Source organism: Eumetopias jubatus, unplaced genomic scaffold (genome assembly GCF_037043125.1).
Source record: "Eumetopias jubatus isolate StellerSeaLion01/CBP00866 unplaced genomic scaffold, mEumJub1_p1.0 scaffold_3, whole genome shotgun sequence".
In the NCBI taxonomy this organism is placed as follows: Eukaryota; Metazoa; Chordata; class Mammalia; order Carnivora; family Otariidae; genus Eumetopias; species Eumetopias jubatus.
Genome location: NW_028274809.1, coordinates 18,847,334 through 18,874,272, shown reverse-complemented (window position 1 = coordinate 18,874,272; position 26,939 = coordinate 18,847,334). Strand labels below are relative to the sequence as shown.

General features: G+C 51.1%; 1 protein-coding gene across 3 annotated transcripts; it reads left to right on the top strand.

Annotated features, from left to right (window-relative positions):
* The first annotated feature begins 9,740 nt into the window (after window positions 1-9,740).
* On the top strand, window positions 9,741-25,649 carry STK11IP (serine/threonine kinase 11 interacting protein). 3 transcript variants are annotated; one of them, XM_028092241.2, is made up of 25 exons: window positions 9,741-9,800; window positions 9,970-10,055; window positions 12,698-12,903; window positions 13,093-13,167; window positions 13,450-13,545; window positions 13,924-14,031; window positions 14,162-14,233; window positions 16,353-16,479; window positions 16,690-16,793; window positions 16,929-17,024; window positions 17,167-17,208; window positions 17,393-17,539; window positions 17,738-17,822; window positions 18,391-18,672; window positions 18,866-19,071; window positions 19,385-19,501; window positions 19,602-19,779; window positions 21,502-21,732; window positions 21,829-21,932; window positions 22,934-23,031; window positions 23,126-23,304; window positions 23,533-23,614; window positions 23,817-23,887; window positions 24,398-24,645; window positions 25,266-25,649. In XM_028092241.2, exons 2-25 carry the CDS (start codon window positions 9,995-9,997, stop codon window positions 25,413-25,415), a joined length of 3,165 nt encoding a protein of 1,054 aa, XP_027948042.1. In that variant the 5' UTR covers window positions 9,741-9,800; window positions 9,970-9,994; the 3' UTR covers window positions 25,416-25,649. The 3 variants fall into 3 exon arrangements, with proteins under 3 accessions (XP_027948042.1, XP_027948040.1, XP_027948041.1); XM_028092239.1 differs by having other exon boundaries at window positions 19,349-19,501; XM_028092240.1 differs by lacking the exon at window positions 13,924-14,031 and having other exon boundaries at window positions 19,349-19,501.
* The last annotated feature ends 1,290 nt before the right edge of the window (window positions 25,650-26,939 follow it).

Sequence of the window (26,939 nt, the reverse complement as noted above, 5' to 3'; positions counted from 1 at the left end):
CTCTCCATAGTGTAAGGATAGAGGGTACATACCTCAATATCATAAAAGCCACATATGGAAAGCCCACAGTGAATTTCATTCTCAACAGGGAAAAACTGAGAGCTTCTCCTTTAATTTCAGGAACATGACAGGGATGTCTACTCTCACCATGGTTGTTCAACATAGTACTAGATGTCTTAGCCTCAGCAATCAGACAACAAAAAGAAATAAAATGCATCCAAATCAGCAAAGAAGACAAACTCTCACTCTTTGAAGATGACATGATATTCTATGTGGAAAACCCAAGAGACTCCACCCCAAAATTGCTAGAACTCATACAGGAATGCAGCAATGTGGCAGGATATAGAATCAATGCACAGAAATCAGTTGCATTTCTATACACTAACAATGAGACAGAAGAAAGAGCAATTAAGGAATTGATCCTATTAACAATTGCCCTCAAAACCGTCAAATACCTGGGAATAAACCTAACCAAACATGTAAAGGATCTGTACTCTGAAAACTATAGAACACTTATGAAAGAAATTGAGGAAGATACAAAGCAATGGAAAAACATTCCATGCTCATGGGTTGGAAGAACAAATATTGTTAAAATGTCTATGCTGCCCACAGCAGTCTATACGTTCAATGCAATCCCTAGCAAAATACCACCAACATTTTTCACAGAGCTGGAACAAATAATCCTAAAATTTGTATGGAACCAGAAAGACCCCAAGTAGCCAAAGGAAGTTTGAAAAAGAAAACCAAAGCTGGTGGCATCACAATTCTGGAGTTCAAGCTGTATTACAAAGCTGTAATCATCAAGACAGTATGGTACTGGCAAAAAAACAAAACAAAACAAAACAAAAACAGACATATAGATCAATGGAACAGAATAGAGAACCCAGAAATGGACCCTCAACTCTGTGGTCAACTCATCTTCAACAAAGCAGGAGAGAATGTCCAATGGAAAAAAGACAGTCTCTTCAACAAATGGTGTTGGGAAAATTGGACAGCCACATGCAGAAGAATGAAACTGGACCATTTCCTTACACCACACACAAAAATAGACTCAAAATGGATGAAAGACCTAAACTTGAGACAGGAATCTATCAAAATCCTAGAGAAGAACATGGGCAGCAACCTCTGTGATCTTGGCTGCAGCAACTTCTTGCTAGACACGTGTCCAAAGGCAAGGGAAACAAAGGCAAAAATGAACTATTGGGACTTCATCAAGATAAAAAGTTTTCGCACAGCAAAGGAAACAGTCAACAAAAGCAAGAGACAACTGACAGAATGGGAGAAGATATTTGCAAATGTCTTATCAGATAAAGGGCTAGTATCCAAATCTATAAAGAACTTGTCAAACTCAACACCCAAAGAACAAATAATCCAGTCAAGAAATGGGCAGAAGACATTTCTCCAAAGAAGATATACAAATGGCCAACAGATACATGAAAAAACATTCAACCTCGCTTGGCATCGGGGAAATACAAATCAAAACCACAATGAGATACCACCTCTCACCCATCAGAATGACTAAAATGAACAAGTCAGGAAGCAAGAAATGTTGGCAAGGATGCAGAGAAAGGGGAACCCTCCTACACTGTTGGTGGGAATGCAAGCTGGTGCAGCCACTCTGGAAAACAGTGTGGAGGTTCCTCAAAAAGTTGAAAATAGAGCTACCCTACAGCCCAACAATTGCACCACTGGGTATTTACCCCAAAGGTACAAATGTAGTGATCTGAAAGGGCACATGCACCCCAATGTTTATAGCAGCAATGTCCACAATAACCAAACTATGGAAAGAGCCCAGATGTCCATTGACAGATGAATGGATAAAGAAAATGTGATATCTATATACAACAGAATATTACTCAGCCACCAAAAAGAATGAAATCTTGCCATTTGCAACGATGTGGATGGAACTAGAGGGTGTTACGCTAAGCGAAATAAGTCAGTCAGAGGAAGACAAATACCATATGATTTCACTCATATGTGGAATTTAAGAAACAAAACAGAGGATCATAAGGGAAGGGAGGGAAAAATAAAACAAGATGAAATCAGAGAGGGAGAGAAACCATAAGAGACTCTTAACTATAGGAAACAAACTGAGAGGGGCTCCTGGGTGGCACAGTCGGTTAATCATCTGCCTTCAGCTCAGGTCCTGATCCCAGGGTCCTAGGATAGAGCCCCAAGTTGGGCTCTCTGCTGAGCTGGAGTCTGCTTCACCCTCTCCTGCTGTTGGCTGCTCCCCCCACCCCCCGCTTGTGCTCTCTCTCTGTCAAATAAATAAATACAATCTTAAAAAAAAAAGGAAACAAACTGAGGGTTGATGGAGGGGAGAGGGGTGGGGGGGATAAAGTAACTGGGTGATGGGCAGTAAGGAGGGCACATGATGTAAGGAGCACTGGGTGTTATATAAAACTGATGAACCACTGAACTTTACCTCTGAAACTAATAATACACTATACTTTAATTAATTGAATTTAAATAAAATAAATTAAAAAAAACTTCCTCTCACATTGTATTTTCTACTTCAGAACTCTTTTTTTTTTTTAAGATTTTATTTATTTGAGAGGGAGAGAGAGTGGGGGGGAAGGCCAGAGGGAGAGGGAGAAGCAGAGTACCCGCTGAGTATGGAGCCCAACATGGGGCTCGCAACACAGGGCTCGATCCCAGGACCCTGGGATCATGACCTGAGCTGAAGGCAGACGCTTAACCCACTGAGCCACCCAGGCACCCCTCTACTTGAGAACTCTTATTAGCTGATATCAAAAGTTTTAGATTGGTCCTCTATATATCTTAGATTTTCCTTTCAACGTATTTTGTCTTGTACTGTGTGATACAAAAACATATTGCCCATTTTGGTTGTTCTGTTGAGGGGTTTTTGTTGTTTCATAATCATGTTCAATTTTTCCTATTTTGAATAGAAATACGTACATGAATAATCATGTTTGTATTTTGTCTTGTACTGTGTGATACAAAAACATATTGCTCATTTTGGTTGTTCCATTGAAGGGTTTTTGTTGTTTCATAATCATGTTCAATTTCTCATATTTTGAATATGAAATAAGTACATGAATAATCATGTTCGCATTTTGTCTTGTACTGCGTGATACAAAAACAGTGCCCATTTTGGTGGTTCTATTGAGGGGTTTTTGTTGTTTCATAATCATGTTCAATTTTTTCTAAATGCATGTGTTATCTTTTTGCCTCCAAGAATGTTATAATTATTCTGAAGTCCTGTTCTTGCTCTATGAGCGATTTCACTGTGTGAAAGTTCTTCTCTACGCTGGATTTGATAGCTCTTTCAGGATGTTGATTTTCTTCTTATGTTTGGTAATTGCTCATTAGAAACTCAGCTTTTATCTGAGATTTCCTGTTAGACTGCGCTCTCCATTTCTATGCTCTTTAGCAAAAAGGGGGATGAGACAATGGCATAGTGCACCTTGTGATATACTGTCAATAACTGGCTGGAGGCATATACTGATGGGGGAGTATTTTGGCCGCTCATGTTCTACAAATGGTGCTTCCTCTTCCTCCTAGGTGTCACCAGCCATGAGGAACAAGGTCCTTTCTTTCACCTAATGATCTCATATCTACTGCTCTCACTTGGAGGCAGGTAGCTTGCTGGAGTTTCTCGACCCCAGGAGACAAGAAGGGGGAGTGTGGGGTGATTAACATGCTTGATGCTGCCTATTTTGGCACCCTGAGTCATCAGTGCCTTGTTGGTGACTTCTGAGCCCCAAAGCTCCCAGAGGATCCACCCTCTTTGAGCCTTGGAGTAATTTTGGTGCTGTTTCCAACTCCTGTGGCTGTCAGTCGATTGCTCTGCACATTTTGGGCCATGGTTTTCTTCTCTGACCAGTTCCTACCCACCATCCAGCTTTCAGGGAATTCTCATGGCTTCTGGTCCACCAAGGGTTCTCCTTGTTGTCCAGGGTGATTATGAATTTATATTACTTTTTTTTTAAGATTTTATTTCTAAGTAATCTCTGCACCCAATGTGGGGCTCGAGTTTACAACCTCGAGATCAAGAGTCGTATGCTCTTCCAACTGAGCCGGCCAAGCGCCCCTATATTACTTATTTTTATATCTTTTGTATGTTTTCATTTCTAATCAGCCGGGATGGAAGGGAGAGGCTACAGCATGTATTCTGTTTGCAATTTGGGACTGGAACTATCTATACCATAACACTCATCATGTTGATGGTAGGCAGAATAAAAGGCCTCCTCCCTTCCCCCAAGATGTCTGTGTCCTAATCCCTGGAAACTGTGCAAATGTTATGCTAGATACCAAGGGAGAATTAAGATTGCAGATGCAATTAAAGTTGCCCAACAGCCGACCTTACAATATGGAGATTATGCTGGATTATCTGGGTGGGCTCGATGTAATAACAAGGGGCCTTAAATCTGGAAGAGGGAGGAAGAAGAGTTAGTGTCAGATGAAAAACCCAATTGGCCACCGCTGGGGGTGAAGATAGAAAGGGGCCAGGAAAGTGGGTGGCCTCTTTCAGCTGGAAAAGACAAGAAACAGGTTCTGCCCTGGAGCCTCCAGAAAGGAACACTGCCCGCCCACACCTTTATTTTAGCCCAGTGAGATCCATTTAGGACTGCCGACCTTCAGAGCTGTAAGATAACAAATGTGTGCTGTTTTAAGCAACTAAGTTGGGTGTAATTTGTTACAGCAACAACAGGAAGTGAACACAATGTTGAAATGTGATTGTGGGTGTCTGTCCTTCTACTGTACCGCCAGCTTCTAGAGAACAAGAGCCATACTGTTGTCTCCTTTATTTCCTGGGAATCCAGTACAGGATCTGGCACCCGGTCAGGGCTCAGTCAATGTTTGTGGAATGAATGAGAGAATGAAAGGCTGCTCTCACTTTCTTTTTTTTTTAAGATTTTATTTATTTATTTCACAGAGAGAGACATAACGAGAGAGGGGAACACAAGCAGGGGAAGTGGGAGAGGGAGAAGCAGGCTTCCCGCGGAGCAGGGAGCCCGATGCGGGACTCGATCCCAGGACCCTGGGATCATGACCTGAGCCGAACGCAGACGCCCAATGACTGAGCCACCCAGGTGCCCGGCTGCTCTCACTTTTTGAAGTAAGATTGCAAAGCAGCCAGTACCTTTCCCCTTCCCCAGGCCCTGGACACCTGAAGCCCTTTGATCACAACTTTTCTTGGTTTTCCTTGTCCCCCATTGCAGGTCTTATGCTATTACACTTGCAGCTTCCTCCCCTGCTGTGGACCATGGCCCTCCCCTCTCCAGCCCTGTGTGCAGGAAGAACTGGGATGGAAGACATGGGTCACATATGTACCCGACTTTGCCCACAGGCCTTCCTGCTCTCCAGGATCCTGCTGCTTTCCTCTCTTCTCCCAGCTGCGTCCATCCTCATTCCCCAGCTGGCTTCTGTGCTTTCCCAAGCAGCTTGAGTGAGGGACGTAGCTTTTGGTTCATCTCTTCCTTGAACCACAAGGTCCCCATCTTTCTTACAGCACTTCTGAAACCCCTTCTCTTATGATCCCAGAGGTTTCCAGGAGAGACAATGAAAATAATTAAAGGCATTCTCAGATGACCTTGGGTTTACTATTAAAGCCACCCAGGGACTCCCTCAGTTCATTTTCTGCAGAACTGCAAAATCCCCCAGGCTGGGCTTTCCGAGCTGTTGCTGGGTCACTGGGATATTCTTATTTTGTTGCTTCCTTTTCAGGCAGCCATTCTCAGGCCCTGGCTTCTCTAATCCCAAGCTGAGCTTGGCTTCTGCTTCTCTGGCTTTCCCTTCGTGTGCCTTGTGTTCAGTCTCTCTGGGAGCCAGGCTCTGATGGGCTCACTTGGTCACAGTCTAATGCAGTGTTCTCATGCCAGACCTCCTGTAATGCTGCTGATTTTTTCCATATGTTTGATTCTGGTAACCAGGCCAATTCCTGGGCAGTCTTTTGTGGCTAGGTCTGGTAGCAGAGCCAAGAGAATCAATGTGTGGTAACTTATGTGGCAAGAACTGCCTCTGACCACTGGGTCCTGGGGCTGTACGTACCAGGTACATGGACGCCCCTAGAGTGCAAACTCCTCTAACACAACTCTGTTTTTGCAGGTGATAATTCACACCTCTTCATTCTCTTCCATTTGCCCCCCTTTCCCACTCCATGAAGATACCTAGTTAATGAAACAAGTAGATCATCCAATTTCACCCTCCCGACCCCCAACTCAATTTCAAGCATGAACTTTTCATTTTGGAGGCATCTTTAGGTCTGCATCATCTGGTCTGCTGCAGGAGGCTGGAGCACCTCAGCAGTGAGGTCCGGATCTAAGATGATGGCTCATGTCTTAATAAGGAACTGTTACTTCTCTTCTCCTGTGGGCAACAGTCTAGGGGCCTGCATGCTCCAAAGGTATCAGAAGCAAGTGGGACCAGGACTCTGACCTCTGTATTCTCTGGTAGCTGACTTTTTTTTTTTTTTTTAAGATTTTATTTATTTATTTGGCAGAGAGAAAGAGAGCACAAGCAGGGGGAGCGGCAGGCAGAAGGAGAGGGAGAAGCAGGCTCCCTGATGGGGAGAGAGCCTGATGGGAGGCTCTATCCCAGGACCCTGGGATCATGACCTGAGCCGAAGGCAGATGCTTAATCGACTGAGCCACCCGCCAGGCGCCCATGTCATTTTTAAAAAATTAATTGTTATTTTTTAAAGATTTTATTTATTTGATAGAGAGAGACACAGCCAGAGAGGGAACACAAGCAGGGTGAGTGGGAGAGGGAGAAGCAGGCTTGCTGCAGAGCAGGGAGCTCAATGTGGGGCTTGATCCCAGGACTCCGGATATCATGACCTGAGCGGAAGGCAGACGCTTAACGACTGAGCCACTCAGGCGCCATGTCATTTTTTTAAAAAAATATTTTATTAATTTCTTTTAAAGAGAGAGGGAGAAGGAGAGAAAGAGCACCAGTGTTGTGGGGGGATGGAGCAGAAGGGGAGAGAGAGAATCTCAGGCTGACTCCCCGCCACGGGTGGAGCCCGAGGAGGGCTGGATCTCACAACCCCCAGATCACCACCTGAGCTGAAATTAAGAGTCGGACACTCAACCAACTGAGCCACCCAGGTGCCTCTGACTTGGTCATTCTTGTATGAAGATTCTTTCCTTCCTTCTAGAACTCCACCCCTGCTGCTTAAGCTGGTAACCAGCTCACCTTTCCTTACCCCGTTGATCACAAGCATTTTGCAGAGGCTACCTCAGGGAAATGAAAGGAGTTGGGGTTCTACCAGTGGTAGCTGGTTACATTTCACCGCTCTCCTCACACAATTAACATGGCAGTGGAGCCTGAGGTGGATGAGCTGGACCTCTCTAATACCAGATCTGTGCTGTGCTGGGAGGTTTTAGTCATATGCTTGGAAGGTGCCCCAAAGCATTTTTTATTTTTGGGCAGCTCATTGTCCTCAAACGACTGAACAACTCATTATTTGTGTCATTAAAGTCAATTTACCACATATAGCAAAAAAAAAAAAAAAAAATCCATGTAATCATGGTTATTCCTGTGTTGTGCTCTATTGATCTAACCATTTTTGTCTATCTCTTTGTCAGTACCATGCTGCTGTGGTTACTGCTGCTTTCTTTACAGGACATTTTGCTACTGCTAAAGCAAGGCCCCTATTAGTGCCTCTTACTCTTTTTTTCCCTCAAAATGTTTTGGCTGTGCTCATGTGAGTCTTCCAGAGGAATTTCAGAATCAACCTGTTAAGTTCCAAAATCTCCCCATCGGGATTTTGATGGAAATTGCATTAAACTGACATCATTATAATATCAAATCTCATCAGGAACATTTTGACTTTTCATTTATTTAGGTCATTGTTAATGTCCTTAAAGTTCTCTGGTTTTCTTCATATATTTCTCAAAATGTTCCAGGTGTATACTCTCTCTGTCTCTCTTTCTTTTCCTGTTTCAGCGAATGGGATCCTTTTTTTTTCCATTTCAGACTTTAATTTTTTAAAAAAGATTATTTCTTAGTCAATGTTCTTATGGTAGCAATTTACAGAGATACACTCTTAGGCAAAAAAAAAAAAAAGTTGGGTGGGAATTCTTTGGAAGGTGGCCAAGGCCTCCTCTGCAGCCTGAAGGCAGAAGGAGGAGTGGGCCTCACAAGGGGGCCTGGAAACAACTGATTAGTTTCTTTGTGCTGCTTCTCTGAGTAGATGTTTTCCTCTCCCTCTGTATCTTTCTTTGTTGCTCTCTTTGTCCCACTTTCACATTTCTGGGGAAGCAGAGTGATGTAGAGCAAATCTGGCTACAGGGTCTATCCATATGAATGGAGCAATTCTCAGAATCTACCGGCTGGGTAGACACTCCTGAAACAGATTTCAAAGCTCTGTAATGCCAGGAATTTCAAAACAATCTGTCTCTTCTTGCCTAAGAGGGTTAGAGTTGGCAGAAATGGTATGGGAGAACCCTCCCTTCCTAGTTCCAGGTGATTGATAAACAAGGACCAACAATCATCACCGCTCTGGGATAATAATTCAACAAAAATATATTGAGCCCCTACTGCTTTGCTGTTCACGATGGGCTTCTACTTACTTCATTTTGGCTCAGATCACAGAGTATCCCATAAACGCTAAATTGTGTGGTTTAGGGTCATAAATTGCCATTTCAAATATTTTGACTGTAGAAAATAAGATCCTTCAAATTTTGCAACTTGAGATAAAGATAACTATATTCTCACCCTCAACTGGCATAGGATTCATTGTGATTTCCCTCTGTAGAAAAGGCACTTACTAAAAAAAAACAAACTCTCCTTTAAAACCAAATTCTGTTAAAAGACATTTTTTTTTCGGGGTACCAGACTTTATTTCAGGGGAGCGGTGGGAGGGAGAACCTAGACAGAGGGCAGCAGGCGGTGGGGTAGGGAGTTGACGCTTGGACAGGGACTGGCTTGGGGAAGGGCTGCCCCTAGTCCTGTTGCAAGGAGAAACTATATTTTTCTTTACGTAATCTAGTTCAGTAGTTGGCCTCCTTTTTTGACTGGGAGCCAGGTCAAAGCTACAACGGGAACTTGGAACCAGGAAACTTTGGCAGTCTTGACGAAGTTGGTTACTAATTGAATGACCTTCGCAGGGAACCTCGCCTCTGTGAACATGCTTTCTCATTTTCAAACCCGGAATAACAATTTTTGGATTCAGGGGTTATGAAAGGAAACACAAAAAGCAAAAGACTGGATACACGTGAGGCATTACCAATCGCAACGTGAGTCTGACACTAGTGAAGGAAAAAAGAACAATGAGTTTGGAGGGACATTAAGGAAAAAGTGTCACGCTAACTCCAGAGGTGGCATCTTGGCAAGCCCCAGCTCCTTCAGCAGATACCAAAAAACTTCATGTAGCGAACACGCTTTCCTTTAATTGGAAAACGAGTGTTCGCTTTGGCCGAGTCCTTTCCTCCCTGAGAGAAAATCGCATTGCTCCAAACAGCGCTTCCCCGCCCAGTCTGTAAACAACGAGTCAGGTTTTCCTCACAGGCCTGGAGGGGCCCTGGCGAGCCGAGCTGGAGACCCACGCTGAGCGGGGCCCACAAGGCGGGGGGGGGGGGGGGGGAGGCAGGGACGGCTGGGCCCAACTTTGGGCCCCAGCAGGACCGACTGCCGAGGGACCGCCCTGTCCGCACCAAGCCGTCCCCGCCCCCGTCGGACACGTAAGCACGACTTAGGTCGTGACTTCCGGCAGCGCAGCCGTGCTTTCCGGTTGTCCCTCCTACCCCCCCCTTCCTTCCGGGGCGGGACTTCCTGGCCATTATTGATAGGTGCCGGACTGCAGAGCTGGTGGGAGGAGCACACAGGAGGTCAGTCTGGGGGGCCAGGCCTTACGCTCCTCGAAAGGGTACCCGGGAGGATGCTCTTCCTCGCTCTCTTTCTCACTTTTTTCTCCCCGCGAGTCCTCGTTTGCGCGGACGTCCTGGGCTTTTGGTACCACCCCCACACCTGAGGCTCTTCCGCTTCCTCTTTTCCCAGGCTCTGCCCCCAGCGTCCCGTGGCCATGACGACCGCCCAGCGGGACTCCCTGGTGTGGAAGCTCGCGGGGCTGCTGCGGGAGTCGGGTGAGCGGATATACGGTTGATCTGGGGCTGGGGCAAGGTGGGGGTGCACCTTGCCTTCCAGAGACACTCCCCCCTTAGGAAACATAGAGTTACAGCTGTTTAAGGTTACGAGGGTTCGAGCGTCAATTCATTGTTTTTTTACTTCTCTGAAGTTTATTTTCTCTGGTGCTGTTGCTTGCAGGCTCCATTTGACATTTCACACCTTAGCCATCCTTCGAGACCCAACTCCAGTGCCACTTCCTCAGTGCATTCTCTGAAACTCTCAGAGGAAAGTGATCTTTACTTGGCTGTAAATCTCTGGAGACCCGGGACTGGCATAATCATTGCTCTGTGGCAAGGCACTTAGTATAGTTAAAAGCACGAGATTTGGAGTCAGATGCACTTGGGTTGGAATCCCAACTCTTCCAGACGTGGCGAAGTTGTTTAAGTTTTCCGAGCTTCAGGGTGCCTGGGTGGCTCAGTTGGTTAAGCGACTGCCTTCGGCTCAGGTCATGATCCTGGAGTCCCCGGATCGAGTCCCGCATCGGGCTCCCTGCTCAGCAGGGAGTCTGCTTCTCCCTCTGACCTTCTTCCCTCTCATGTTCTCTCTCTCTACCATTCTCTCTCTCAAATAAATAAATAAAATCTTTAAAAAAAAAAAAAAAAGTTTTCCGAGCTTCAGTTTTCCACAGCAGGAAAATGGCATAGCGATTGTACTTAACTCAAAAGTTTGTTGTGGGGATTAATTTTAACCCATGTAAAGCATTTAGGACAATGTTTGCATAATACATAAGGGCTCAAAATTGGTAGCTATTGTTACTACAGTTTCTTCTCTCCATTCCTGGGCACAGTGGAGCCACAGTGGTTCAATGTGTGGTTGACATTAGTTGTGGTAGAACAAGCCCTGATTTCAGATCAGACAGAAGTAGCAATTTCCTACCATCTATATAAGCTCAGTCAGTGTTCTTCTCCACGCCCTAATTTCCATCTCTTTAAGGAGTGGTCAGTAGTGCTTCTCTTTAGGAGATTCTGATGAAGTTTAAATGAGGTAACAAAGTTGTCTGCCACATACCACCCGATTAATGTTAGCCGCCTGCCCACACTCCGTACTCTTACTCCCATTGGTGGTGTCTGTGGAATCTCTTTAGAGCAGTTTTACTTTCTTTCCTTTTTTTTTTTTTTAAAGATTTTATTTATTTGACCCAGAGTGACAGCGAGAGAGGGAACACAAGCAGGGGGAGTGGGAGAGGGAGAAGCAGGCTTCCCGCGGAACAGGGAGCCCGCTATGGGGCTCGATCCCAGGACCCTGGGATCATGACCTGAGCTGAAGGCAGATGCTTAACGACTGAGCCACCCAGGCACCCAAGAGCAGTTTTACTTTCTGGCTTGTTTTATTAACTGTGTAGTATTTTATCTTTTCTACACTAAGAGGCTCTTTGAGGGTGGGGAGAGTCTTTGAACCCTGTCTGCATCTATCCTTAGTGTCTAGCACACGGAACATCTTTCATGTAAGGTTGTAGGATTTAACAGTTTGTTCAGCACAAATCTGACCTGGTGCTCCAGGGGTTAGGGATGATGGTGTGTGTGTGTGTGACTATAAGAGGTACCAAGAGATTTTTAGGGTAATGGAATAGTTTTGTATCTTGATTGTGATGTTGGTTATAGGAATCCACACCAATGACAAAAAAGTGGCATAGAACTATAGGTACATACTAATATCAGTTTCCTGACTTTGATATTTACATAAAATGTAAACATTGGGGGAAACTGGGTGAAGAATATAGGGTACCTCTCTGTAATATTTTTGTAACATGTTTCGGCTCTATCATTGTCTTAAAAAAATAGTAAAAAAATATTTCTCTATGCCTACTTCATACCTATACTTTTTAGGTGCAGTGATGGGTACCAGGGTGATCAAAAATGTCCTCAAGGATGACAGTCTCATTAGAGAGAGCAGTTTTAACATGGAGATGGAGAATAATACCTCAGTGCTATAATGAGTGGTTATTCTTTCTATGACGTGCATTTTGGGATGGTTTGAAAATTTCTATAAGTGTGCGTATTACTTTTGCAGTCAGAGAAGTAAAGGTAAAGTACGTGGGGTATCTGGCTGGTTCAGCGGTGGAGCACACGACTCTTGATCTCGGGGTTGTAGGTTTGAGTCCCATGTTGGGCATAGAGTTTACTTAAAATTAAAAGAAAAGTGAAACACCCAACCAACTTTTACGTAAAGTGAGTGATTATAGCATAAAAGGGCAGCAGTGTTACACATTGAGAAGCCTGCCTGGAGGAGGATAGTCTCGAGCTGGGCGGAGTGGAAGGGAATGTATCAGAAAATGAGGAATCTGTGAACCAAGGTGACTGTATTCCCAGCACCGTGAATAAACCAGACTCTCTTGAACAGATGGTGAAAGAAACTTTGGAAAATTTGGTTGGCTGTAGTGAACACAGGCTCCTGTCATCAGGCAGAAGAGTTAGGACTTTTTGTGAAGATAGAGGGGAGCTGTGGAAGACTTTTGAGCAGGGAGGAGACAGTATGACCCCAGCAGTGGGAAATCTACCATATGGATTGGAGTGGGTATATCCTGGGGTCACAGAGTCTCAGAATAAAGGGAAAGACCCCTTTGTTATGTTCTGCTTCCTGTCTGCCCCTTTCCCTGCAGGTGACGTGGTCCTTTCTGGCTGTAGCACGCTGAGCCTGTTGACCACCACCCTGCAGCAGCTGAACCACGTATTTGAGCTGCACCTGGGGCCATGGGGCCCTGGCCAGACAGGCTTTGTGGCTTTGCCCTCTCACCCTGCCGACTCCCCTGTCATCCTCCAGCTTCAGTTCCTCTTCGATGTGCTGCAGAAAACTCTTTCACTCAAGGTCGCTGCAGTGGGAATGGAGTAGGATGTATGAAGAGCCCAAGAGCTGGGGGGGTGGGGGCATGGGTGCAAGAAGTCTGCAGGGCCCAGATGGAGATGGGGTGAGAGCTGTGGGTGGCTGTGTGAGTGGGGAGAGGCCAAGGAAAGGGAGGTGTGCTGGCCTCGGTGACATGAGGTTTTTTTCTTTTAGCTGGTCCACATCCCTGGTTCTGGCCTCCCTGGGCCCATCAAGATTTTTCCCTTCAAGTCCCTTCGGCAGCTGGAGGTATGGAGTGTTGGGGGGTGCCAGCACACAAAGCCCAATTTGAGGCAACCTTTTGGGAATGGGGAAAGAGATGGCCCCCCTTTGGTGGGCAGGCCAGGCCTGAGTGTGTCCACTGCTCTGCAGTAATGTGGCATTCATCTCTTATGTTTAACGCTTCCCTGAACCATAGTTGGATTTGTCATCTTTTCCCTCCCCATAAAAGAAGGAAGTGAGGTGAAGCCTCTGCCTTTTGTGAAATTCTGTCTCCCTCCCTCCCTCCCTTTCTCCGTCCCTCCCTCTCAGCTCCGAGGTGTTCCTCTTCATTGCCTCCGTGGCCTCTGTGGCATCTACTCCCAGCTGGAGACCCTGATTTGCAGCAGGAGCATTCAGGCATTAGAGGTAAGGAGGATGGGGGCTGGGCCCAGATCCCTGTTCTGAGGGACATACAGGACCAAGCTCTGCCGTTCCCTCTTCTTTGCAGCCTTCCCTGCTTCCCGCTTCCCTTCAGACAGTGTCCTTGCCCCCGCTGCTGTGCTCCCGTAGTGCTGTGTACCTGTCTGTACGTTTATGGTCACACCTGCCATCTTGTATTTGGTATTCTCGTATCTGTCTCCGCATTCTCCCCACAACAGACTCCTGGGGGCAGGGCCCTGGGCTTGCTTTCAGTCTGTCTCTGCAGACGAAGCTTAGTATATAGAGAACAAATGAATGGCTGGGGGACGGTGGCTTGGAGCGGGGAGGAGGGGACAGCGGAGGTAATGGAGCACCCTATCTCAGGAGCTCCTCTCAGCCTGTGGTGGTGACCTCTGCTCTGCCCTGCCCTGGCTGGCTCTGCTCTCTGCCAACTTCAGCTACAACGCACTGACTTCCTTAGACAGCTCCCTGGTGAGTGCCTCAGAGGGAAGGGGGTTTGGGAAAGACAGGGGAGCCCTTAGGGAGGAGGGCCAGCTGGCTGCCTGGAAGTGTCTGATTCTCTGCTGCTTTTCCCATCCCCCCCCCCCCCCCCCCCCGCCAGCGTCTCTTGTCAGCTCTGCGCTTCCTGAATCTGAGCCACAATCGAGTCCAGGACTGCGAGGGCTTCCTGATGGTGAGTGTGAGCAGGCTGGTTGGGGCTGGCACCACTTGGGTCTGTGGTCATTCCACTCTGACCCTCTCTCCTGGACCTGTCCCCCACCCTCCCCCAGGTAGGGCTACATCCTGGAGGCAGTACTCTGTGGGAACTCAAGCTGTAGTGTAAGAGAAGCCTGTGTTCAAATCTCAACTCCTAAATTGTTGTGTGACTTGGGACAAACTAAGCTCTGAGTTTCTTAACTGGTCAAGCAGAAATCCTAGGAGTACTGGCTTTTATGGTATTAGAGTGGTCGTGGAGGTTGTGTGATGTTACTTAGCCTAGCATCTAGCTCAGAAAAGGTAGCTTGGGGATGATGGTGAAGAATCTTCTCCAAGTCTTATTGTCAGGGACAAAGTTGGATAGTAGTTACTGTGGTGAGAACGGATTTTAGTAATACGCTATTGTGGTAGTAATAAGCTATTGTGGTATGTAATCAGTAGTAGAACCATTTTAATTTATAATAAACTTTAGCATAAACTAAACTCAAATTCGATTTGTGCAGAGATTACTGGATGTTTTATTTATTTATTTATTTATTTATTAAAGATTTTATTTATTTGAGAGAGAGAGAATGAGAGAGCACATGAGAGGGGGGAGGGTCAGAGGGAGAAGCAGACTCCCCGCTGAGCAGGGACCCCGATGTGGGACTCGATCCCAGGACTCCAGGATCGTGGCCTGAGCCGAAGGCAGTCGCTTAACCAACTGAGCCACCCAGGTGCCCCTCCACTGGGCTTGTTATGCACCTGCTCTGTGCCAAGCTCTGTGCAATGTGCTGGGGATGTAACATTGCTCAGGATACAGCCTTGCCTTGGAGAAAATAAGATCTGCCCCAGAAGAGACAGGTAGAGAAAGGATGAAATAGGATGAAATAATAAAGATAAAAGGGAGATATTTATATATTATATATATATATGTTACACATATATGTAATACATGTAATATATATTACACATATATACATGTACAGTACATATACTATATACATATATACAATATACATAGTATATATGCATATACAATATATATGCATATAATATACAATATACTATATATACATATTACAGGAATAAATAGTTGGGAAAGGGAATCTTTCTCCAGTGGGGGGAGGAGACAGTGGGTGATTTGTCCCCTAAGGAATATTTGGCAATGTCTGGAGACATCTTTGATGATCAAAATTGGATGTTGGGGGTACTACTGACATCTAATGGGTAGAGGGATGCTGCTAACCATCTACGATGCACGGGACAGCCTGTTATAAGGAATAGTTATGTGGCTCCAAATGTCAAGAGTGGCAGGGGTGAGAAGCAATCCTCTAGGGTCTGTCTGAGCCGGGCCTTAAACACAGCTGGAGTCTACCAGGCAGCAACTAGGGAAGGCCATTCTGCTCAGAGCCTTCACTCTACCTCTGGCTTTGGGGATGGTGGCGGGGGCCAGACTGAGAAGAGATGAGGCTCTGGGTCCCCGCTGAGCAGGGAGCCCGATGTGGGACTCGATCCCGGGACTCCAGGATCATGACTCGAGCCAAAGGCAGTCGCTTAACCAACTGAGCCACCCAGGCGCCCAAGATTACTGGATGTTTTAAAGGCATAGTGAGGGAGTGGGCGGGAGAAGGCAGGGACTTGAGCAGATTCTTTCCTTGACCGAACTAGTCAGTTTTAAATCTCTGAAGTCAAGGAAGTGGAAATTTACAAAAAGCAGGAAGGGGGTGTTGGTCCATATGAAATCCGTCTGGGTCTCGGATTGCTAACTGGGGCTTGCCAGAGTTAGCCTCCTACCTTCCTACAGAGGCTGGGAGATAGGGGTTCTGTCTTCAGCTGTTGGCTGGAACAAACTAAATTCTCCTGGCAGCCTTGGGTTTTTCTAGGAGGGAAGGTAAAGGGGCTGGAGTTGTCTTCCCAAGGACATGGCCTTGAGCTATTAGGAACTATGCTAGGATTTGTTCAATTTTGTTAACGTTTGGTGAGGGGCGGGTGGAGGATGGCGGAGAGTATGCAGTCTTTACAGGCTAAGGTTGAGGCCTATTTGAAAAGAAGGCTCAGAGGAGCCCGGCTAGAGTCTGGTCAAGGAGAAAATCTTTGTCACCACCCCCTTTCAGGACTTGTCTGAGCTCTGCCATCTGGACATCTCCTATAACCACCTGCGTTTGGTGCCGAGAATGGGACCCTCGGGCGCTGCTCTGGAGACCCTGATACTGCGAGGCAATGAGCTCCGGAGCCTGCAGGGTGAGTGGGGAGTGTGGGGGGCCAGGGAGTAGGAGAGGGTGGGGCGAACATGGAGGGTAGAGGGCCAGTGTGAGACTCAGCCTGGGACCCGCATGCATCCAGAGCCTTAGGTGGGCCTACCGGTAGGTCTGAGGTGCCCAGGCTGGTCTTTCTGCTCTTACCAGCCTCCCCCCGCCATATGCCCTTCCTCCCTGCTCGCCTCCACCCCAGGCCTGGAGCAGCTGAGGAACCTGCGGCACCTGGATGTGGCGTACAACCTGCTGGAAGGCCACAGGGAGCTGGCGCCGCTGTGGCTGCTGGCTGAGCTCCGCCAGGTGTGTCCTAAGCGCTTCCAGGACCTGGGGGCCAGCTCTGCGCCTCTCCCTGCCCCCCAGGCTGATTTGGTGAGTGCCCTTCCTCACACAGGGAGGCCCGAGGCCCATCTCAAGTCTCTTCTTCCTGCCCTTCAGCTCTACCTGGAGGGGAACCCTCTGTGGTTCCACCCCGCGCACCGAGCGGCCACTTTCCAGTACTTGTCACCCCGCGCCAGGGATGCCACCGCCGGTGTGAGTGATCTCCTGTCCGCTCTGCTTTCCCTGTCCTGCCTGTCCTACCCCCTGCCCCGTCATCTGCCCTCCACCCCAGCCCTGGGTGAGTGGGCAGGTACCCCGCCACCGACACACCCCCTCCCCTTTTATCTTTGCTCAGTTCCTTCTTGATGGGAAAGTCTTGTCACTGACTGACTTTCAGGTCAGTATGTGGGGAGCACTGGGGGTAGGCCATCCAGGATTGATTTGGGAGGACATGGCAGAAGTCCCAGGGTGGGGGTCTTTCTGGGCAGCTACAAAGTAGGGCCCATCCCTTGGCTAGCCCGGTAGGGCGGAGGTACATCTCTGGCTCCAGCCTCGCTCTCCTTCCCGTTGTCATACGCCAGACCTCCACATCCTCAGGGCTTGGCTCCTCGGCCCCACCTCTGCCCTGGTCAGCGGGGAGTACTGTTGAAACCTCAGGCGGCCCTGACTTGAGTGACAGCATCTCCTCAGGGGGCATTGTAGCCCAGCATCTGCACCGGAAGGTTAAGGTAAACAGTGTCCTAGGCCACCTTTGCTTGGGGTTGGGTCCCTTTCTGGGGGCTCTGGGTTGTGGATGGGCTGGGAAGAGAAAGGCCTCATCCTTGCTTGTGGGTGGGGTTTTCTGGGTTACGTTGGGGGTGTGGCCACGGACGGCAGGGTGGGAGGCCCTGGCTCTTCTAGAGCATCGGTCCTGTGTCCACCTTCAGAGCCGAGTCCGTGTGAGGCGAGCAAGTATCTCGGAACCCAGCGATACAGACCCAGAGCCCCGGACTCTGGACCCGTCCCCAGCTGGTAAGTCCTCTGTGGCCCCAGCTGCCCTTGCCCTAAGTCCTGTCTTCAGGCTCCGGCCCCAGTCTTCTCGGTAGGAGGGAATCTGTGTAAGGTGGAGCAGAGCGTTGTAGAGGGCCTCTTAGGCTTTCCTCCTTTCTAGTTTAAGGAAAAGGGAGACCACCCCTGGGCAGCGTTTTCCAGAGTGTTTTTTAAGGAATGTGAATTGTGTGGGATGTAGAGAGGTCACTTGCTGAAAGGATCTCATGGGAAAAGCTGGGCTAACCAGAGTTAAGTAGGCGTCCTCCCCCCAGGACATCTCAGGACCTCCAGTTCGCTCCCGTGTATCTCTAATCTCCCCAGCAGCGTATGCTGCCTGGTTCCGACTTGTGCGTGGGCACAGCGTTCCATAGGATGTGTTTTGGGACGTGCTGCTGAGGGGAAGCCTTGAGTCTCCCTCTGATCCCCACCCTCCATCACATCACACACCTTTAGACTTCACCCCAGGGAGCAGTTGCAGAAGAGGCTGGGGTCGTTGGGGGTCGTGGTGAGGGCGCGGGCTTGCTAAACCGTGCACCCCTCACCGGCCCAGGGAGGTTTGTGCGGCAGCATCGGGAACTTGAACTCATGAACAGCTTCCGGGAACGGTTTGGCTGTGACTGGCTGCAGTATAGGAATCACCTGGAGACCTCCGGGACCTCTGTTCTGGCTACCTCTGAGACCCCTGCCCTCAGCACACTGCCCCTGAGCCCAGGGTCTGTGCCCGGCCCTCCACCCCCAGAGAAGGAGTCGCCGCAGGAAGTGGCAGAGGAGGTCAGGCTCCTGCCGGAGCCCCGGGAGGAAGTCGAGGTGGAGGAGCAGGATGAAGTGGAAGGTGAGCACCGAGCGCTCATTCAGTGGCTGCCAGGGAGACCGGACCAAGTGCTGGCGGTGTATCCGGGCGAGTTGGGAAAACCCACACTTGGGGCGGCTGACCCCTTCTGGATGGAGGGCCACCCCATGGGGGGGGCGGAGTCGGGGATACCTCTCACTTCTTTAACAGGCTTGCTCTCCTGGTCTCTCCTCAGCGGAACTGTGTCGCCCCATGTTGGTGTGTCCCCTGGAGGGGCCCGAGGGCGTGCGGGGCAGGGAATGCTTTCTCCGGGTCACTTCCGGCCACCTGTTCGAGGTGGAACTCCAAGCAGCTCGGACCCTGGCACGGCTGGAGCTCCAGAGCCTGGAGGCAGCTGAGGTGGAACCTGAGCCTCAGACCGAGCACGAGGCAGTGCTCGAGGTGAGCGGCGGCATTAGGGGTCCTGGAAGAGGTGCTGGGCCTTTTGCCGGAGCCACTTGGGACAGCACAGCTGTTGGGTACCAGGCACTGGGTCGCAGGTTTCCCCCAGGCTCTCGTTGGTACTTGGAGCAGAGCAGGGGAGTTGTGGGGGGTGAAGGCAGGGCCCCAGACAGCTTGGAAGGCTGAGCTGAGGAGTAGGGCTGCTGAGCTAGAGCGTGGATGTCATCAAGAGCATTTTCATGACATCCAGAGCTACGATTTTCTTCTGTACTGTCAGCGTCACCCAGATCTCTTGGATCCCCTCTGTGCGCAGGGCGCAGACCCGCTCCCTGGGGCCCCAGTCCTTGTTCTGCACTTCTCCTACATTTGCCCTGACCGACAGCTGCGTCGCTATGTGGTGCTGGAGCCCGATGCCCACGCAGCTCTCCAGGTAACGGGGCCTAGAGTGAGGCCAGGGCACCGGGGGAGGCCTGAAAGGCTGAGGGCCAGGGTCCACCGCTCACAGCTGTGTCTGTCCCACCCTGTTTCAGGAGCTGCTTGCCGTGTTGACCCCAGCAGCCACCACGGCTCAGCATGAGCTTGGGGAAGCGAGAGACCCGCTGCGGGGCAGACTCCAGTGTCTACGTTGTGGCCATGAGTTCAAGCCAGAGGAGCCCAGGTTGGGATTAGACGGTGAGGAAGGCTGGAGGCCTCTGTTCCAAAAGACAGGTATGTGCCTTGCCCTTGACCTTCTGTCCATGGGACTCCCACCGTTTCAGAGACGATGGCTTTGAGAGAGGGAATACAGAGGGGGCACCCCAGGGAAGGAAGGAGTGGGGACCAACTCTTCTGTCTGGAGGAAAAATAAAACTCTCTGATAGATTTGCTAAAAAGAAAAAAATGACAGGAGCAAAAGAAGAAATTAGATCTTTTTTTTTTTTCTCTCTAAAAGTCAGGAAATACAATCTTTTTAACTGTTGAAACATACTCATTATTTTTTTATAACTTGCAGGCTTTTTCCACTTCTTTGGCTGATAATTTAGAAACTCCATAAAAGTTCCTTAGTCTTCACTGCAGTTTCGGGTGTAGTGCTGTCCTCTGAGCATGTTTGGCTGTTGAGTAAGATGCTTTGCGAGTTGGCTGAGGTTGTCCTGCCTTGACGGACCTTCCAAGCTACTTGAGATCAAGTGGTGCCTCATGCATCTCTTCACAGTCTGTTCTTTAAATTGAGAGATTTTTTCCACTGTGGATCAAAAAGCAATGTCTTTAAAGATCCTAAAGAAAAAAGAAATATTCTCGATACCATTTGTGCTGAAATGTATGACTTTTTAAAAAATTTATCTATTTATCTATCTATCTGACAGAGAGCAAGCGAGCACAAGCAGGGGGAGCGGCAGGCAGAGGGAGAGGGAGAAGCGGGCTCCCCGCTGAGCAGGGGGCCCAACAGGGGGGTTGATCCCAGGACCCCGGGATCATGACCTGAGCCAAAGGCAGACACTTAATGGACTGAGCCACCCAAGTGCCCCAGTATTTTTTTTAAGATTTTATTTATTTTGAGAGAGTGCAAGAGTGTGTGTGTATGAGCAGGAGCGGGGCAGAGTGGGAAGGAGAGGGAAAGAATCTCAAGCGGACTCTGCGCTGGCTGTGAAGTCTGACTTGGGGCTGATCCCATGACCCTGAGATCATGACCCAAGCGGAGCAGAAAGCAAGAGCTCGGTGCTCAACCGACTGAGCTACCCAGGCGCCCCCCGGGTGTGTCATTTTTTGGATCCTCGCTTTCCTCATTTGCAAATTGGGATCCAGAGACTTTTAATCCTATCGTCAGAGGGTCCGGCATGTGCCCGTTGTAGCTGCTCAGAGTGTTTCCTCTCTCGCTGCCAATCCCCAACCTGGATTCTTTCTTTACCTGATCCGTTCACCCATCCTGACGACCCTATAGGACAGGCACTGTCATCACTCCTGTTACAGAGGAGGAACCAGGCTCAGAGAGCTTAGGTGACTTGTCATAATTGCTTAGAGGACAGCTGTTAAGTGACAGAGCCTGGAATTGGACCCATACCTGGCACCTGCCTTCCTCATCTGTTGATTTGGGGCCTTCCCACGTGGCTGGTGGAGCTTCAGAGTACATGACAGCCCGAGGCTATGGGAGGGGACCAGAGCAGTTTGGTTCTCTCTGAGAAGGCCTGAAGTAAGAAGATGGAGTATATTTTGAGGAGGTCGTGGGCCGTGGGTCTGGTTTGCTCCTCCCTCACTGGGATGGAGAGCAGTTGGCTAACTGGCCTGCCCGGGAAGTGGGGGGAGGGGAGTGTTGGGAATGGTGGGGAGCATAGGAAGCTGGAGATGTTGGCCAAGGTGAATCTGAGAGGGGGTGGGGAGCATGATGAGCACAGTGGGGGGATTGTGGTGCTGTGTGTTGGGGTTCACAGGGACTGTGCTTATCCTTCCTTCCAGAATCTCCTGCTGTGTGTCCAAACTGTGGTAGTGATCATGTGGTTCTCCTGGCTCGGTCCCTGGGAACCAGCCACAGGGAGCACAGACAGGATGAACAGCCGCCAGTTCCCTTGCAGACGGCCAGTGCTGTCCGTGACCCTCCTGACCCCAGTGACCATAGCAGCAGGGCTGACGGGGCCCCATCTCAGGCGCCGGTCTCCCAGGATCGCCACAGTTGGAGCCTCAGTCCCCGTGAGTAGGGGTGAAACGGGACCGAGGTGGTGTTCGGGGAGGTGGGAGAGTGCGGTGGTCGCCCGGGCAGGCTGACGGCCCACGGCTCGCCCCCAGCCCCTGAGCGCCACGGCCTCCGCTCTGTGGACCACCGACTCCGGCTCTTCCTGGATGTCGAGGTGTTCGCTGACGCCCAGGAGGAGTTCCAGTGCTGCCTCAAGGTCTGTGCCAGCCTGGTGCTGCCCTGCGCCCCCCCCCCCCCCGGCCAGAGTGCCCGCTGTGTCCCCCACAGCAAACTGTGTCAGCGCAGGGGCTCTGGAAGCCCCAGGTCAGGCGCCTGGTTTCAGCTCCTGCCGTCACTCAGTGTGGCTACGGACACAGTCCTTGATGGCAAAGCCTGTCGTTGGCGCTCCACGACGGGGATAGTGATGCCTACCTCATGGGGTGTGTCAGTGAGCGCCCATGTCGGACAGCTGCCCAGCCCAGCACCTGGCACTCACAGGGGGCCTCCTGTCACCACTCTTAAGTCCACAGTGTTTGTCCCTCTGCGAGCACCTAGCATCTGCAAGACACTGGGATTTAGAGTAAATCCGTCTTGCCATCTGTCTTGTATTCTGGTGTGAGAAACCCGAGGATTATGAGATAGGAAAGTGCTGGAATTAGGCTGAGGCATTGGATCCAGCCTGAGTGACGGAGCCTCCCCTTCTTGGGGAGCCGATCTAAGATCTAATTCAGGGCTTGAAGGATGAGTTCTAGAGAAGGTGGGGGATGATCTGGGGAAAGGAAGCAGCACCTGTGTTGGGGGCCTGAGACGGGCTAGCTAGTGGGGAGAAACTGTTGCTGTCGGGGCAGCAGGGGATGGGCTGGGGAGGGGGTAGGGGCCCTGGGAGGAGTCTGAAGAGGCAGGCAGGGGCCAGTTCAGGGGCAGCCTCAAGTGTCTGCCAGGGAGTTTGGACTTGATCCCAAGGGCCGCGGGAGCCCCGGAGGCAGGGGAGTGGCAGTTGGTTTTGTTTTACGGTAGTCCAGCGGAGTGTGGAGGGTGGGTGGGAGGGGGCGCGATCCCAGGCAGGGAAACCCGCCAAGCCCGCCTGTGGGTCAGGGTGCAGGGGCGTGGCGGGCGAGGCCGGACGCATGAGCAGTGGGGAGGGTTGGGCCATGGTAACTCTGCTCTCAGCCCAGCAGCCGCCTCCCTTGTCCCCTCTTTCTTTCCTCTTCCCCTTAGGTGCCACTGGTGTTGGCAGGCCACCCTGGGGAGTCTGTGTGTCTCGTGGTGGTGTCTGACCGTAGGCTTTATGTGTTGAAGGTGACAGGGGAGATATGGTGAGCCAGTGGGGCCGTCAGGGACAGGGCAGGGCTCCCTGTGGGTCTCACGCCGCTCACGCTTTGCCACCACTCTGGCCGTCCCTCTCCACAGTGGGCCTCCAGCTAGCTGGCTACAGCCAACCCTGGCCGTTCCCCTGCACGACCTGAGCGGCATCGAGCTGGGGCTGGCAGGACAGAGCCTGCGGCTGGAGTGGGCGTCTGGGGCAGGCAGCTGTGTCCTGCTGCCCCGAGATGCCAAGCATTGCCGGGCCTTTCTAGATGAGCTCACCGGTGAGAGAGGGAAGAGAGAGGGAAGGGAGGTACGGGGAGGGCGGGTGGGGACCGAGGGGTCACAGCTGCCCGCGTCTAGCAGCCACGGTGGAGACAGACAGGTAATGGGACTCATCCCCTTTAGAGGTTTCTGAAATCTAGAAGTCAGGAAGGTCTTGAGAGGTGGAGAGGTTGGGATAGAAGAGATGGAGTCTCTGAGGTTCCCTGTCCCTGGCTGGCTCTGTCCAGATGTCTTACAGGCTCTGCCCCCCAGCTGGAGGAGCAGTGTCAGTGCCACAGAGGAGGAGGTGACCCCGAAGCACCGCCTCTGGTGAGTGAATAGGAGGTCGAGGCTGCGGTTGGTGGCCAGACAGCCGCTCCCGGAGCCTGGGCCATCTCTGCAAGCCCCAGCCATGGTTGGGCCCTGAGCACCTGGGCCGGCCTGTCCTCATGCCCACACCTCTTGCCCTGGTTCCTCCTCCCTGCCTCTCTCAGTATTTCCTACCCCCTGGCTGACCACTCGTTCCCCCCAGGCCTTTGCTGGAGAGAGACTCTTCCTCGGAGCCGCCTCTGTTCTTCTACCTTCGGGTGTTCCTGGTAGAAGGTGAGGCTTCTGTCCTCTGTCTTGCCCCAGGCCCCTGGCTAGGTACCCCCATTGCCTCTCTGTGCCTTCGTAGCATTTTCAGTTTCTGGAATCTGGACTTCTCTCAGGCACACCCCAGTGACAGCCTCAGTCTTCTGGCCTCTCTTAGTGGGGCCAGCAGGTTTCCTGGGTCCTCAGAGACCTTTGCTTTGGGGTACAGGCTTTCTGTGAGGGGGAGCAGATGGGCTGGGTCTGTTCCACCTAATCCGGTCAGAGGAGGCAAGCGGATCTTTCTCATGGGCTGGGTGGGGGGCAGGTTCCCTTTGTCTTGGGCCTCAGAGGTTTTGGAGGCTAGAGATGCCTGGAGTTTGGAAAAGGGAGAGTCCTGGCCTCCAGGGGCACAGGCTGCTCTGTGACCACCTTGGCAGGGTGTGTTTCACCCCTCTCGAGTGACACCGGGAGGCTGCCCCGGGGATCTGGGCTCCTCTCTGGCTTTCCACTCTGGGCTTTGCCCTGTCTCTTTCCCTCCAGGCCCTGCAACCTGCCCTGTGTCTCTGTTGGTGACTCTGTCCACCCTGTACCTGTTAGAGGAAGACCCTGCAGGCTCCCAGGCAGAGCCTGCTCTTCCTGCGGCACCTGGTGAAGCCTCTGAGATGCCCCTGCCCTCGGGCCTGGGCCCTTCTGTGCACGTCAGGGAGCAGTGGCCTCTCAGCAGCTTGAGCTCGGTGCTGCTGTATCGCACGGCCCCAGGGGACCTGCGGCTGGTCTTCTACGATGAGGTGTGTGTGAGAGAGAGAGAGAGAGAGAGGTGGGGGGGCAGTGTGGAATTGCGATGGGCAGTTGTGGTGGAAGGAACACAGAAGTGGGGCGTGAGGAATGCGGGGCTCGCTGGGTTTGGAGGAGCAGCAGGGAGAGAGGGTGGCAGTTGGAGCAGTGGAAGCCCACGGACCTGGGGCCCAGCTTGTGTTAGCTGGGAGGCCTTCAGTGACCCACCGGCAGCTGCTTGGCGTTTGCATTTGAATGGGCACCCATGTTCCAGCCCGCTGCTCTTCCCAGCCTCCTTAGGCCTATTACAGGTGGAGAAACCGAGGCTTGGGGGCATTAGCCAGTTTGCCTGGGTCACAAGTGGTCAATCCAGGAATTGAACTCCAACCAGTTCCTTGGAGTTGATTCCAGAACTTACGTTCTAGAAAACAGGGTGGATTAAAGAAACAAGATAGTAAATGTGGAAGCCTTCTGTGGGGGGTGGGGGGTGCCTTCATTAGGTGTTGTGCTTCAGAAGCTCAAAGTCTGGGTCTTCTGTGGAGGGACACAGGCTTGGGGAAGGAAGCAGGCCTTGGGGCAAGGAGGGGTGGCGGGTCCTCCGCGAGTCTCCCCTCACTGCCACTTGCTCTGCCAGGTGTCCCGGCTGGAGAGCTTCTGGGCCCTTCGTGTTGTGTGTCCAGAGCAGCTGACGGCCCTGCTGGCCTGGATCCGGGAGCCCTGGGAGGAGTTGTTTTCCATCGGACTCCGGACTGTGACCCAAGAGACCCTAGAGCTTGATCGGTGAGGCCTCCCTGCTAAGCCCGCTCTGGCCTCGGGAGCCATGGCTGTGGAAGCTCTCTCTCTGGACTCCGGCTGTGGCCTTCTCTGGGAGGCCCCAGACGACCCACGGCTCAAGGGCAGGCTGAGAGACGTTGCCTGGCCTGGTCTGGCCCAAGGGGACAGGCTCCATGGTCGGTAGGAATGTTTCTCTTGCACTTTGTCTCAGGTATCAATAAAAGTGTTTCCCTTTTGGATGCCATGGGGAGAGTTTCCGTGTGTCACTCAGGCCACCTGCTATTCCTTCACCTCTTCTAACAGAAACCACCCGGCCCATAGCTCTTCCTCAGTGGACAGCCCAGGCTTGTCGGTCCTGTGAGCCCCCATTTCCAGACCCCCTCTGCCCCAGCCGATGGGAGCAAGTGGGACCCCGGGCCCATGGGTGCCAGGCCTCAGCCAGCCGTGCCTGTTATGGGGGCCCGATGAGGAAATCGCTGCCGAATAAATGGCTGGACTGGTTTGGTTCTGGGCACTAGTGAGGACATCCGGCCGCTGGTGCTCAGTGTGGGGGTGTCTGGGGAGAAAGGGTGTGGACTTGGGCTGTGGAGGGAGTGGTCGCCTCCTGTCAGCCCCATCTCATGTAGCTCGGTGGCCTGGTCGGGTGGACCCCACACCTTCACCTCGGTCCCTGCAGCCTCAGTGACCCATTCCGGGGTGCTCACATGACTCAGTTTGGTTGCTGGAGCACCCAAGAAAGAGGTGTGCTTTCCCCGTGAGGGGTGCAGAGAGGGTAAGCCTGGAGCTGCCGGCCATGGCGGGGGAGCTTTCCTGAGAGCGGAGCCATGCAGAGAGAGGCAGAGCGGGGGCGGGGGCATGCAGGGCTGGGTCCTGGTGGTGTCTTTGGAGTTCGTGGGTCCAGCTGTGCCTGCAGGCAGGTGCCCCTGGGACTTCAGGTTATGTTAACTAAAGGAGACTCCTTCCTGTTTTTTTTTTTCCCCCTCTCTATTTTTTGGTTTAAACTAATTTGAATCAAACAATGAGCCGTGGAAAGGGTCTTAACTGCATAAATCCCCACCTGACTTGAGCAAGCCTGACTTGGGATTTGATTTTTGCACCTGAAAATGAACATAGCAGGAGGAGTGGCACCTACAGGTTTGTGTAGAGAGGCCCTGGGAGGAAGGCTTGGGCAAGGAGCCTTGGAGGCTCAAGTCAGGCTGCCTTTGAGTCCAGAAGCTGGGCTCTGGCTGAGTGTGCTGTGTGGTTTTGGGGTGACTCTCTACGGAGCATTTACACGCCAGGTGCTGGGCCAAGTGCCTAGTGCTGGTCTCTGCTGCTCATGGGGTTCCTGGGAAGGGGGTGGCATCTTGTTATAGGAAATAGGCTCAGAGAAGTTAAATGACTTGTTCAAGGTCACATCAGTAAAGGGAGGAGCCGTGATGCATCCAGGCTCATGTGACTTCACAGCCAGGGCAGTCTGCAAACCAGGGAGCCTCACTGCCTCCCCTTCCCTGTCTCTGATGGGCCTCTGAGCCCTGCCCCACTCATGGAGGGA